The sequence below is a fragment of the Vitis vinifera genome, chromosome 12 (assembly GCF_030704535.1).
Source record: "Vitis vinifera cultivar Pinot Noir 40024 chromosome 12, ASM3070453v1".
Lineage (NCBI taxonomy): Eukaryota > Viridiplantae > Streptophyta > Magnoliopsida > Vitales > Vitaceae > Vitis > Vitis vinifera.
In genome coordinates, this window is record NC_081816.1 from 4621328 (window position 1) to 4634442 (window position 13115).

Here is a 13115-nt window from a genome sequence, read left to right on the forward strand (position 1 = left end):
CGTATTTCATTTGGTCAAAACGCCAAAGAAAAGTTTCAAAATGACGAAGGCAGACAGACAGACGGACCTCTATTGGGATTTCATGATTAGGGGGTTTGAAGCGATCCAAAGGACAGGGTGACGGTGATTGAACGGAGACATTCTTAATTTGTATTTCTAAGGAAAACTTCAAATCTAACCCCCATCTACTTTTCTTTGCCCCCATGATAACGTTAGATAAAGATGACAGATGGAGAGATGGAAGAGGCTAAGGTTTTTGTCCATCGAGTCATTGACTTCTTTCTGGGCAGATACTTTTGCCTTTTGTTTGGGTCCCGGGAAAGGAAAGAAAGGGAGAAAAAATCAAAATTACCCTACAGCGTTAAGCTTCTATTTTGGTCTCATCCCGGCCTCAATGAAGGCTAATGATCTTCACATTTTTCAATAATTTAATTAACTCAAACCTAATAATTACAAATTAGGCTATCTGGCAAATGATCTTCACATTTTCCAATAATTTAATTAACTCAAACCTAATAATTACAAATTAGGCTATCTGGCAAATGAATTTACAGAATTTTGGGATTTATCGAAGGCGACGCCCGAAACCCTAATTTATGTGTGAACGGATCGTATAATACTAGACCAGGAGTTTCACGAAGACGACTTCAATGGAAACTAATGTTGATTATTCAATAGAAAAATCATAGATCGAATCGAACCACGGACAAGACGCGGACACGCCGAGACAAGGTCAATAGCCCATGGATTTCAAAGGCTTAGCAAGCGCAAAAGCCTTGGGTTTGGTGAGTTTCACATCCACTCAAGATGAGATGGAACACACATCAAACACGTATTTAGCATTTTGATTGAAGGGCGAAAAAACATTTCGTTGGTTTGTTGTAGAAATGAAAGCAAAAGGCTTAACCGTATTTGACCACTGTTGGCAAGTTTCACCATCAAAATTATTTTTAAAAACAAAAAAATAAAATATTTTCAAAAATATAATATTATAAATAAAAATTATTTTTAAAACGTAGTAGAAATTTTTGTTTTATAAAAGAGTTTTAAAAATCCCGCTCAAAAACTACTTCAAAAAACACTTGACCGAGCCAACCGTTGGAAGTCATAAAGAAAGGAACCCATGGGAAGAAGCATAAGGCCAAGGCAGGGAAACAAGTTCAAGGCTTTCCAAGGCAGGCCCACCTCAATTTGATTCCGCCGTTATGGCCATGCAAATGTGTTGTGCCTTATCTTTGGAAACCCTACTCTGAAAACAAAAATCACGTCACCGTAGAAAAAAACAAAGAGTGAAGGAATCATGCTAGCCTCACAATTATTCAGCTTATGATTTGAGCACGGCATACTTATTCTCTTGTTTAAACACAAAGTTGGACAGAGTCCGCTTGAATGAAGCTCGAAATAACCAAGAGGAAACTGAAAGGAAGCTACTTTTGAAAACCGAATGGCACTGAGGAGAATACTGAGAGAGGAACAAAGGATTGAAATTACTGGGAAGGAAGTGCAGGGAAATTGTGACCTCGTCACCCACTTTCATATTATGGGTGGATCTTAGAGACTGATCTTGAGATTTAGGGGTATGAATAAAACAAACAGATCTTTCAGCCTTTGGACCAAGTCTTCTTAATCCCATTCCTATTCAACAACCGTAGTAGAATGCCATTCCCACAACCTATCAAATCAGTGACGAGAATAAAGATTGTTCTGCTTTTGAGACTTCATCTACAAAAATAAAGATTGCAAATAAAGCTTTATTCCTACTAGTCAGTCAAATCTGTGCACCCATTTAGAATGCTTTTTTTTATAAATTCTCTCTTTCTAACATAAAAAATAACCCGCACTAAATGGTGTTTGTTTTTTTACTTAATTCTAAATAAAACCTTAATACTTAATAGTATTAAATATTAAGTTATTTGTTTTTGTAATATTTTATTTCTATTAAGTATTAAAAAGTAAAAAAAAAACCATTGTATTATTTTTTTTATTTAAAAAAAATCACATATTTTGATTTTTTCTATTTAGTAAAAAATTTATAATAAGTCATGAAAAAATAAAAAAACAAACAACCTATATTTTAAAACTAAATGATTTTCAGCAAAAATTCAAAAAAACAAACACCACCTAACTCTTTATATGAAAAGCCTTTTGCAGGAAAAACCGGCTAAGCAATCCATACTGAACCTTGTTGCGAGTGAAAAAAAGACCAATACACTTACCTATTCTTGCCTTTAATCACAATTGAAATCAAGTCATGTCGAGTCCCACTGCAGAAGGCATGTGCATTGCACTAGGAATAGGGGAAAAAAATATATATACATATATAAATCATGCAATCCCAACTTGAGTGCCACCGCACACTGACATGTGCGTCACTCTAGGAATACGAAAAAAGATAAGGATAAGGCGGAAAGCAATGGTCCCAGCCCTCGAACCAAAGGGGAGTGGTTTATGTCAATCTGCATCAGGCTTCAGATATACCAGTGATGTGTCGAAAGGTTCTATTTGCCTTGCAAATAGATTAAATTATAGAGACTAATGACTGATGTTAGTGATTCCTGAATACCAGCTCCAGCAGGTGGCTGGGTGAATCAACAACCTCATAAAAGAACAGGAAATATCAGCACAAGTCTCTATTGCTAGACATGAAAGCATGGTGTAAAAACAACCAATTGCCCAAGCATTTGAATGAGGTCACAGATATACAATTATCTTTGTCTCTCGATCCATATATACCAAAACACAGAGTACATTTAAAACCACCCTTATTCAGACGATAGACTAAAAAACACGCCATCAATGTTGCTTCAATTGGATGAGTTAGGACACGCAACAATTATTGCTTACCCTGACCAGCCTCTCTGAGAGCCCCCAGAAGGATTTGCATTCAACCTGTCAAGCAGAGAGTTGAAATCTATGGGCTGTCCACTCTCCTCCATCCTTTGGATCACATTTACAACATGATCACCCCTATAACCCATGTTCATCAGTTTCTCAATCCACTCATTATAGGGATGGTTGCGAGGTGGCGGCTGGCCTGAATTCCGAACCATAAGATTACTACCTACAGTTGGCTGTGGATTCTGAGAAGAGACACTTACTGGAGGGTAAACACCTTGTGGGAAGTGAGGTGGTTGTGGTGGATGATGTGCCCTTGCTTCATTGTCATACATCATATATGCATTTCCAGGGTGGAGTGCAGGGTGAGGCCCAGAAGCTGCATATGCATCACCAGGCTGTGTGCCAAAAGTTCCCTTGATATGCTGGGGTGGAGGCTGCTGTGGAACTGGTCTACCAGCTGCACCGTACCCATAGGGCAAGGTATCAGCACGGCTGGCTCCTGGTTGAGAAATTCCAGAAAAAGACATTTGCATTGGCATGCTGCTTGGGAGCATCTCTGGAGGAGAGGCATTTGTTGGTTGGGCTGGTGCAGAGTAGGGAGGGTACACTGTTGTCGTTGGGGGTCGGTTCTGAGGTTGCATAGATGGTTGTTGCGGCATCTGTACCTGCTGAGGCATCTGCTGTGGCATTTGCTGAGTCATCTGCTGAGGCCATTGCTGCTGGTACTGAGGAAAAGAGGGGACTTGGGGTGCTTGATTCACCTGAGATTGTGCTGGCTGTGGTGCCACCCTAGGGATGTCCTGCAGTTGCTGTGTCCGGTATTGAGGATCAGATGGCAGATATTGACTCTGAGGGTGTTGGGTTTGGGCAGTTGCATTTGGTAACTGGGTTGAAGGCAAGTAATAAGATGGCGATTGGGTAATATTCTGTGGTGGGCTTTGTGTGGGTGCTGCCACAGGCTGTTGCTGCTCCACAGGTCTGGTGGAGAGTGCAGGCTGTGGGGCTACTTGATGAGGTAAGGCAAGAGCCAATTGCTGGTTATGCACATCTGACATTTTGTCAGGCTTTTTGGGATCAGATGCAGGTGTTGCAGCTCTCTCCTCATTTTGGGAATGACTTGACGTAGAGGATTCTTTCTGCACAAGTTGAAGCTTGGCTAGTTCTTTCTGAGCATCAGCAAGTTCTTGTTTGTCTCTCAGGATCTGCACTGACCTGTGGACCTGCAGTTGCATTGTAAAATAGGTGATTCATTTGAAGAATACAACATCCTGAGCAGATAGGATAAACAACAAAAGTATATTCAACAAACAAGATTATAGCTCAATTATGCAACTGCACAGCAGACCATGTCCCAGGCTAGCATCAGAATACTAATCTACTGGAATCTCCAGGTCAGGTTAACATGGAAGATCAGAAAGAACTATCTAACGTTTGAAACTGCACCTGTATCCACACATGCATAGCATGATTTTGAACACAAATCATATATCCAGAAAAAAAAAGGTTCAAAAATTGTCCCATAACTTGAAATTGGAATGCAAACTCTTGTTAAATAATAAATCCTCAAATATTAACAAATCCTTTGATGTTCATTCTAAAGCTTTGATGGAAGAACCAAATCCAATCCTTAGGAAGAACATGTACATCAAAACTAGAGATGAGAGAGAAAAAGAAGATTGCTGATTATGTTGAATTCTACTAAGGTGGCAAAAGTGCAGTGGCTAAAATGAGGTAATATTAAGAGGAAATGACAATCCCTAGATAGTTTCTTCTGGATGAAGGGGGAAGAGGGGGGGAAAATACAGAATAGAAAGAACAAGGAACAGTTATACTTTATCCACAATCTTGGTATCGTGCCATTCAAACAGAAAACAAAATAGAAGAAAAAGCACCATTCTTTCTGTTGATTATAAGAAGCATAAGATATCATGCATCATATGGATTGCGCAAGGGAAAAATATTGAATGCTATTTAACATATTTTTGAATCTCCAAATCCTGGCTGTCAGACAACCAATTTCTTTAAAGTTTAAACTATTAGAATTTTTTTTTTTCTTCATTATGAGTAAAGCAAGAGTATATTATAAACAAAAATGCCAAAAGAGCGCTCCGAAGTACACGGGGTATATACAATGAACACTTAAAAGCGCAAAAAAGGGAGAAGGACCAATAAAACTACTCCCCCCTCAAAAAGATCCCACCCAATCCACAAAATCTACAATCGAAGGACCAGAAAATAAAAACAGCCTAGGCCAATCTCATAGATTACAAAGGAAAGCGTGTTTTAGTCCTTGAATGGATTGTTCCTCATTCTCAAAGGCTCTTCTGTTTCTTTCCTTCCAAATAGTCCAAAATAAGTAAAGAGGAGCTGCCCGCCACACCTTTTTCCTCCTTTTAACAACAAAAGAACCATGCCATCCTAAAAGCGTGTATCTAACAAAAGAAGGAAGTATCCAAAGCACGCCAAATAGGGAGAACACAAAATTCCATAACGCTCTCGTCTTGACACAATGGATAAGGATGTGGTCAATGGTCTCTTCCTTTTAAAGATAAAGGAAACATCTATTTGCTAAAACCACTATCTCCTTTTTAAACAATCCAAAGTTAACACCTTTACCCAAGAAGCCTCCCAAGCAAAAAAACCCACCTTTGAGGGAACCTAAGAGTTCCAAATTACACTAGCAGGAAACGCAAAGTACTTTCTGCCTCCAAGGTCAAATATAGGGCTTTAACAGGTAACTTCCCATTTTTCAATCCTGTCCAAATCACTTTATCTTCCTATTCTCTACACACCCTCCTCCCTCGCAAATTCAAGAGAAACGTCTCCACCAAATCTAGCTCCCAATCATTAAGGGCCCTAGAGAAACAAGGGGCCTAGCATCCCCCTTCACCTATCGAGTGCCAAACATCCACCACCCAATTGTCCTTAGAATTAACAATAGCATAAAGAGCAAGGTGAGAAGTGCAGAGTACCACATCACCACACTTGTCCTTCCAAAATTTCACCCTCCACCCACTACTAACTAAGAAAGCAACTCTATTATCTAAAAGCTCCCATTACTTTCTAATGGCTTTCTATAATCCTACCTCATAACTACCTCTCACCACCTTGGAGCGCCACCCTCCCTCTTCCGCCCCACACTTGCCACTAATAACTTGCTTCCACAAAGCCCCCTTTTCCTCTACAAACTGCCAACTCCATCTACCTAGAAGGGCTTTGTTAAGCTTAGTCCACCCTTGCTCTTATCAGTACAAACCAAGACCACCTTACTAAGTGTGGCTTCCGCTCAAGTGATCCTCCTCCCAAAGGAAATCTCTTTGAATCTATTCCAAATTCATCCTAACTGTCCTTGAAATACAAAGCAAAGACATGAAATAGATATGCAAGCTAGAAAGAGTGCTTCAAATTAGGGTAATCCTCCCACCCCTGGATAAGTACTGCCTTCTCCACATGGTAAGCTTTCTGCGAAACCTTTCCTCCACCCCATCCCATACTGCCATGGACTTGAAAGGGGAGACCCAAGTAGGATGACAGAAGAGCTTCCACCTTGCAACCAAACTCAAGGGCAAGCTCTTCTACAATTTCCACCCTTCCCATCAAAATTAACTCGCTTTTTTCCAAGTCAATGCTAAGCCATGAAATCGCCTCAAACCACATAAGCAACCAACTAAGGTAAGTCAATTGGTCTTGATTCAATTTGCACAAAACTAACGTATCATCACCAAACAAAAGATGGGAGATATCCACCCCATCTCCACCTCTACCACTCACCCTCCATCCTAGCAAGAAACCTCCATCCTTAGCCCTCTTGAGCAAACAACTACGAGCCTCCATAACAATTACAAAAACAAATAGGTGAGAGAGGATCTCCTTGTCTTAGACCCCTAGAATCCTAAAAGAAGCATGTCAAAGTACCGTTCACCAAAACTGAAAGCCTTGTGGAAGAGATACACCACTTGATCCATAATATCCACTTCTCCCCAAAACCCATCTTCTTAAGGACCACAAGGAGGAAATCCCAAATAACATGATCATAGACTTTTTCAATATCAAGTTTGCAAAGCAAACCACTTTCATTACTCTTCAACAACAAATCAAAGGCCTCATTGGCAATGAGAACAACTACAAGAATTTGTCTTCCCTCCACAAAAGCATTTTGAAAATTGGAGACCACCTTACCAACCACCTTAATTCTATTGGCTAAGACTTTAGCCAACAACTTTTTTCTTTTTTGGATAAGAGATTGTATTAATAAAAGCACATAAACTTTAGCCAACAACTTATAGAGAGCACCCACCAAACTGATAGACCTAAAGTCCTTTAGGTCTTCAACTCCCCCTTTCTTTGGGATTAAGACCAAAAAAGTAATATTCAAATTCTTCACGAAATAACCCCTTTCATAAAAATCCCTAAAAAAAACCCATCACCTCTTCTTTCACAAAATCCCAACTGAACCGCCAAAAAGGAGAGGAAAGTCATCAGGACCTAGTGCTTTGTCTCTGCTAAGATCTAAAAGGGTCGTGAACACCTCATCCACAAAGAAATGGCCTCCAGATTTGCTAAATCTTGTTCCTCTAAAACCTCATAAGAAAGCCCATTGATATTAGGTCCCCATTCTCCTATCTTAGACAAAAGAACCTGAAAAGCCCATTGAACCCACAATGTACATCATATTCTAACCCCAACCAACACCCACCCCTCCACCTCTTCTCCTCGCTTTTATGTGCCCATACTCACCTTGGGAGTTACAAACCGCATTAACAACAAAAAATATCACATTTTGTGATCAAACAAAATCATAATGGAAGGACTTTTTGATAGCATGTTGGACAACCAATTTTCTTTGAAGTTTAAACAACTAAAATTTGGCCCCTCGATATATCTCATGCTCTAACATTGACGATATGATATTCAGTTAATCTTTACATAACAACACAGTCAAGAACCTACTGAGCATGGACACCACCCTCGAGGACAAATCGTAAATTTCAAAAATATACATTTTTTTTAACTCGACACATGAGGGCATGAATTGCATATGTGCCCAATAACTCTGTAGGACACAAAGCGTCAAACCATACTTTTTTCAAAAACACAGATTCATTTTTAAAGTTTAAAGAGATGTCACAGGAAAATAAACAATTTATTAGCTGCAGAACTAGATTCCTCCCACTGCTTAATATCTAATTTGTAGTCTTGAGCCTTAATTATAGAACTCATGCAAAGAAGCTAAGGTAGATATTTTTAAACCTGAGTTCATGATTAGATGACCAAGTCATATTGACATGCCCATGATGCAATTCCCAACACTAAGAGTGTGTTTAGCCGTGTTTCTACTTGACGCATTCTTACTAGACGTGTTTTCTATAAAAGTGTTATTAAGAGAATCACCTATCAAAGTGTTTCTTGAAGAAACACTACAAGTAATTTTCAACTTTTATGAAAGTGTTTTCTAAATTTTGTCAAACACTTAATTTTTCTTTAAAAGCGTTTTTTTTATGCCAAAAGTGCTTTCTAAAAACACTGTCAAACACAAACGGAGTCTAACTTAGTGACAAGCAACATCCAAGTGCTTCATAGCTAATTTGTTCGTCTTGTGATTTAATTAAGAAACTCATGGGAAATGGCTTAAACTCATGGGAAACATCCAAGAAACTCATTCAGATGCCCAAGTCACCTTGACATGCCCAGGAAATGGCTTCCAAGACAAATTAAGATGCAATGTTACAGTTACCAATTCAATGGACAGAAAGAAGGGCCACTTTTTTATATGCAATACTATAAACACTTATACAAGATTTTCCGACCATAAAAATATTCATATAGATTTTTTTATCAGCATGCAGAATTGTTAATTGTAACTCACTTCCTGAATATGCTTATCAAGAGATTTGAGCTTCGAGTCTGCCTCCCCATGATCACGAACTAAATCAGATCGCATTTCTCCAATTGACTTGTCAAGATTGTAGCAATACAATTCCAACTGTGATAGGCGTGAGCTAATTCCTTCGAGAAAACGCATGAGATTATCAGCATATTTTTTCACAGTTTTTTCAACAGTAGAAATCATCTCCTGGTTGAGTGATGATTCTTCTTGCTGACCATAGACATTACTAGCAGGAAAAAGTGATGATCTCGACATTCTGGCTTTATGAAAATCCTGCTCATTATCAAACACAAGAATTGTAAACTAATGGAGACAATTGTCATTCCAGTAATAAACATCAAAAAACAAAACCAACATCATTGAAAGTACATAACAATGTCCTTGATATTAAAACAAGACTAAAAGTAATGCATACCTGCTTTTCAGATTCAACAAAATATGATAAATGCATATATCAGGGAACAAAAACAGATGCATCCCAAAAGATTACTTGAATAATAAAAACAGACAACAAACACAAACAAATGAACCAGCTAGTTAAGGATTTTGTTTTCCCTTCCTTTTTGATGAGAAAGTAAGGATAATATCAAGAGAAATGACAAAATTGAGCGGGGACTTGGGGCACACAGCTGCAGTCCAAGTACACCGGGGGTGTCAAACTGATGAAAAGAAACAAAAACAACAATTCCAATCAACAACCAATATCTCAAACCCAACCGATCAATGAAGTCTAACAAGGACAAAGAATCATCCAGAAAAAGGCCAATCGAGAAGTTAAAATGCCAATGCCAGTTCTTCAGCTCTCCTTTACCAAGAAATCAAACTCCCTATTTACTATACCATACAAACACTTATAAGTCACAATCTCTCTCATTCTATCCTTTCTGATAGACCATAATATCTCTCATTAAGCATCATCACCTTCAGCTACCTTGCACTAGAAATCTAGAAAGAGTAACCTCCATCAAGAGATCCCAAAAACAACAGACATCTATTTCAGTCATGTTAGTAATTTTTAGATCAGTCGATGCATTGTCTGATATTACCATCACATTCTTATCATCAATTTACATGGAATGTATGCACAATTATTTGTATTCTCTTCTGCTGAGCTATCCTTTAACTGATTAGAAGTTTAGAACGGCCTCAAAGAATCTCGAGGATTATCCTATATCAGGTTTAATTAGAACTTCTCCATACACACTCTCCTCTGGATGGCATTTATTCACTACATAATTCATTTGTAATTGATTGGCACTCACAGCATCCAATTTGTGAAGTGCAATAATATAACATTATCTAAGACCACCCTGTACCATGAGTTTCAACTTTCTCATTAAAAAACTCAACCCAGCCCCCATCCATCAGTGCATGTTTCACCATAGTCACACATTTCTTGACAGTTAAAAGCCAAGAATCTAGCCATCAACCCTGCAGATTGAATACAACAGAGATGATAGAGATAAAAAATAAAATAAATAAATAAATTTCTATCATGATGTCACTATTGATTCATCATTGGGGCTTCTTAAAAGGCAATTGCTGAATCCAGGGCTAACATAAATATTCACTTGAATTTCTCTAAAAGGTTCGATTATGCAAAGACACAATAAGATGTCATTCACCTTATCTGAAAGACATAACCCAAAACCGAGCTTAGGAGAGGGAAGAATTTTTAAAATAGGGAGCTGTGGGAGCTAGAGGTGCAGCCAGAGGAGTAGCAGCATTCTAGAACAGTTGGATGTTGGAGCTCATTGTGAAGGAAATGAGGGAGTTTTCAATATTGTGTTGTTCCAGGTATAACAAAGATGACTTTGTGTGGGTTTTCTCTAGGGTATGTGGACAAAGTTTAGGGAGGGAAAGGAAGAGTTTGTGGGATGAGTTAAAGGCTATGGGAAGATCTTGGCATGTTGGAAGGTGATTTCAACATAGTCAAGTTCTCGAGGGAATGGAGCAACAGGGATAGGTTGTTTGCAGCCATTAGAAGATTCTAAAGGATTATTGAGGAGTTAAGAGTTATGTGATCTTCCTCTGAATGGGGGCCCTTTTTACTTGGTGTGGAGGATCAAACAACTAGTATATGTCAAAGTTGGATCATTTTTGGTGTCTAAAGGGTAGGGAAGTCATTTTAGTGAGGCGGTGAAGTTTACCTTGCCAAGACCTGTATTGGATCACTCTCCAATACTTCTAGATGGTGAAGGGATGAGGGGAGATAGTTTCAAGTTTGAAAATATGTGGTAAAACGAAGATTGTTTTAGAGACTTGCTTAAAGGGTGGTGGATGGGATATAATTTTAGAGGCTTGTACACCTTCATTTTCGCCCCAACATTGAAAATGCAGAAATCAGCCTTAAAGGTTTAGAACAAAGAGGTTTTCGGTTATGTGTTAGTCAAGAAGGAGATGGCTCTTCATAAGGTGGGTTTTTGGGATTCTAAGGGAAGAGAAGCAGCTCTTTCTCAAGAGGAAACTGAAACTGGAAGGATAGTGAGAGAGGACTATTGCAAGTGGGCCTCTTTGGAAGAAGTATATTGGAGATAGAAATCTAGAGCAATTTGGTTGAAGGTGCAAGACAGAAACATGAAATTTTTCACAAAATGACCAGTGCACATAAAACAAGGAACTGTTTAGCTAAAATCAGAAATTAATGGGGCTTGGCACTACAAGGCGGAGATAAAGGAAGGTGCAGTTCAGGATTTTCACAATTTGTTGTCTGATGGGGGAGTGGAGATCTAGCACCAACAGGATGTCCCTTAGACACCTCAGCTGGGACTTTGTGAAAGACAAAGATTTGAAACATTTCAGGGAGTCCTATGACAAGGGGAAGTTTGAAAAAAAGGCCTCATGCTATGTTTTGGTTTTAATTATGCCATCAATGGCTGATGAAAGAAGGCTGATGAGGCAATTGATTCTATAATGAGGAGAGACTCCAATGGTGTAATTTGTAAGCTTAACATTAAGAAGACTTACAATCACATCATCTGGGGTTTTTGATAGCTATTCTTGGAAAGAAGTGGCTTGGCCAGAAATGGATTTAATGGTGCACCTCTACAGCAGTAGGTATCAGCACCCCTTTGGGTTTTTTCAAAGCTCTAGTGGCCTGAGAAAAGGGTACCCTATGTCTCCCTTTTTATTTGTTTTGGCAATGGAAGTTATCAGTTGTTAGTTGGAGAGGGCCCCAGAACTGGGTTGCAGGACAGGGGAGCTTCCATCTACTTACTTGTGGCTTCCCTTTAGAGCAGACTCAGTTTGAGATAGTATGGAAGAGAGGTTTTACTTAAGAATGTCGATTTACAGAAGGCGACCACCTCTTCATGGATATTCTTCCATTCCCACCTTCACCAATGCAGTTGGATCATAACTGCAACCCCTATTGACTCAAAGTTTCCCCGCCAAGCAAGTAGCAACAACCCAGACAAGCTACACAAACTTTGGATAATTGAAGATCAGCAAACAGACTAAAGAATATCTAAAACCTTGAGACACCATTTGGCTGCTGATTAAATAGACACAACAATAAATTGATTTTCCTTTTATTTTTTATTTTTTGGGTTTTTTGGGGATGCAAGAAGATCAAAAGTTGAACCGAACAAAAACCATTTCACTTAAGCTGCTTTATTCAGTTTTCCTTATTTGGAAACCTAAAACGACACTCCCCTGTTTTCCCCCAATTTTGTCGGCAACACAACGCCGCGTTTCAACCTGCAGTGTCAACTTAGGGTTTTCCACAACTCAATCAATCAGATCTCCTCACCGCCCAAATCCATCACCACTCCAGATAATCAAAACCAGAAATTTACATCCACGTCCAGCTTTTCCCCCGATCAACTCCAAATCCCCCAAGTAAAAACTTTAGAAACAAAAAATTACAAGAAGAACCACTACAATTAGAGGATCAGAACACCACCTTTCCAGAAGCGGGATCGGAGTGAGTCCCATTAGAGCTCTCCTGATTGGAAAACTCGTCGTACGAACACAGAATATCATCGGACGCGAAATCAAACCCCTTCGAACCGGACCCCGCTCGACCAGATGATCCAGACGCCATATCCAGTATAACCAAGAGCTTTAGGGTTTGAAGAGAGAGAATTACTTAACGTGGAAGAGAAGAGAACAGGGGTTTTATATGGAGAAAGAGGATGTCATGTGAAGATGAAGAAAACGTTTTCTAAAATTGAGAAAGCTGTTGGCGTCGAAATGGCTTTGAAATTGGAGAGTTAGATAAGGATGAATCCAACCCCTCCAAATATTATTTTTAGTTTTTTGAAGCATGTGATTTAATAAATAAAAATATTTTTTTTTATTTAATAAAAAACTTATTTTATACAATTTATTGTAAATACTTCTATGAGGGACACCTGGCGGAGATTGAGTCCTCGTGAAGTTGAGAAAA

General features: G+C 38.9%; 1 protein-coding gene across 1 annotated transcript; it reads right to left on the minus strand.

The window, feature by feature from the left end:
• Nucleotides 1–2615: 2615 nt before the first annotated feature.
• Nucleotides 2616–12996, minus strand: LOC100264321 (uncharacterized). The gene is made up of 3 exons (XM_059741225.1): nt 12630–12996; nt 8705–8998; nt 2616–4058 (listed from the first exon to the last, which is right to left on the minus strand). Exons 1-3 carry the CDS (start codon nt 12768–12770, stop codon nt 2841–2843), a joined length of 1653 nt encoding a protein of 550 aa, XP_059597208.1. The 5' UTR covers nt 12771–12996; the 3' UTR covers nt 2616–2840.
• Nucleotides 12997–13115: the final 119 nt, after the last annotated feature.

Bases quoted from the DNA above. Each gene is read 5' to 3' on its own strand.
- LOC100264321 (XM_059741225.1), bottom strand. From the start codon at position 12,770: ATGGCGTCTGGATCATCTGGTCGAGCGGGGTCCGGTTCGAAGGGGTTT. The intron at 8,999-12,629 runs GTGGTGTTCTGA...GATAATGAGCAG, and splicing joins CCGATCCCGCTTCTGGAAAG to GATTTTCATAAAGCCAGAAT. The intron at 4,059-8,704 runs GTGAGTTACAAT...ATGCAACTGCAG, and splicing joins TTGATAAGCATATTCAGGAA to GTCCACAGGTCAGTGCAGAT.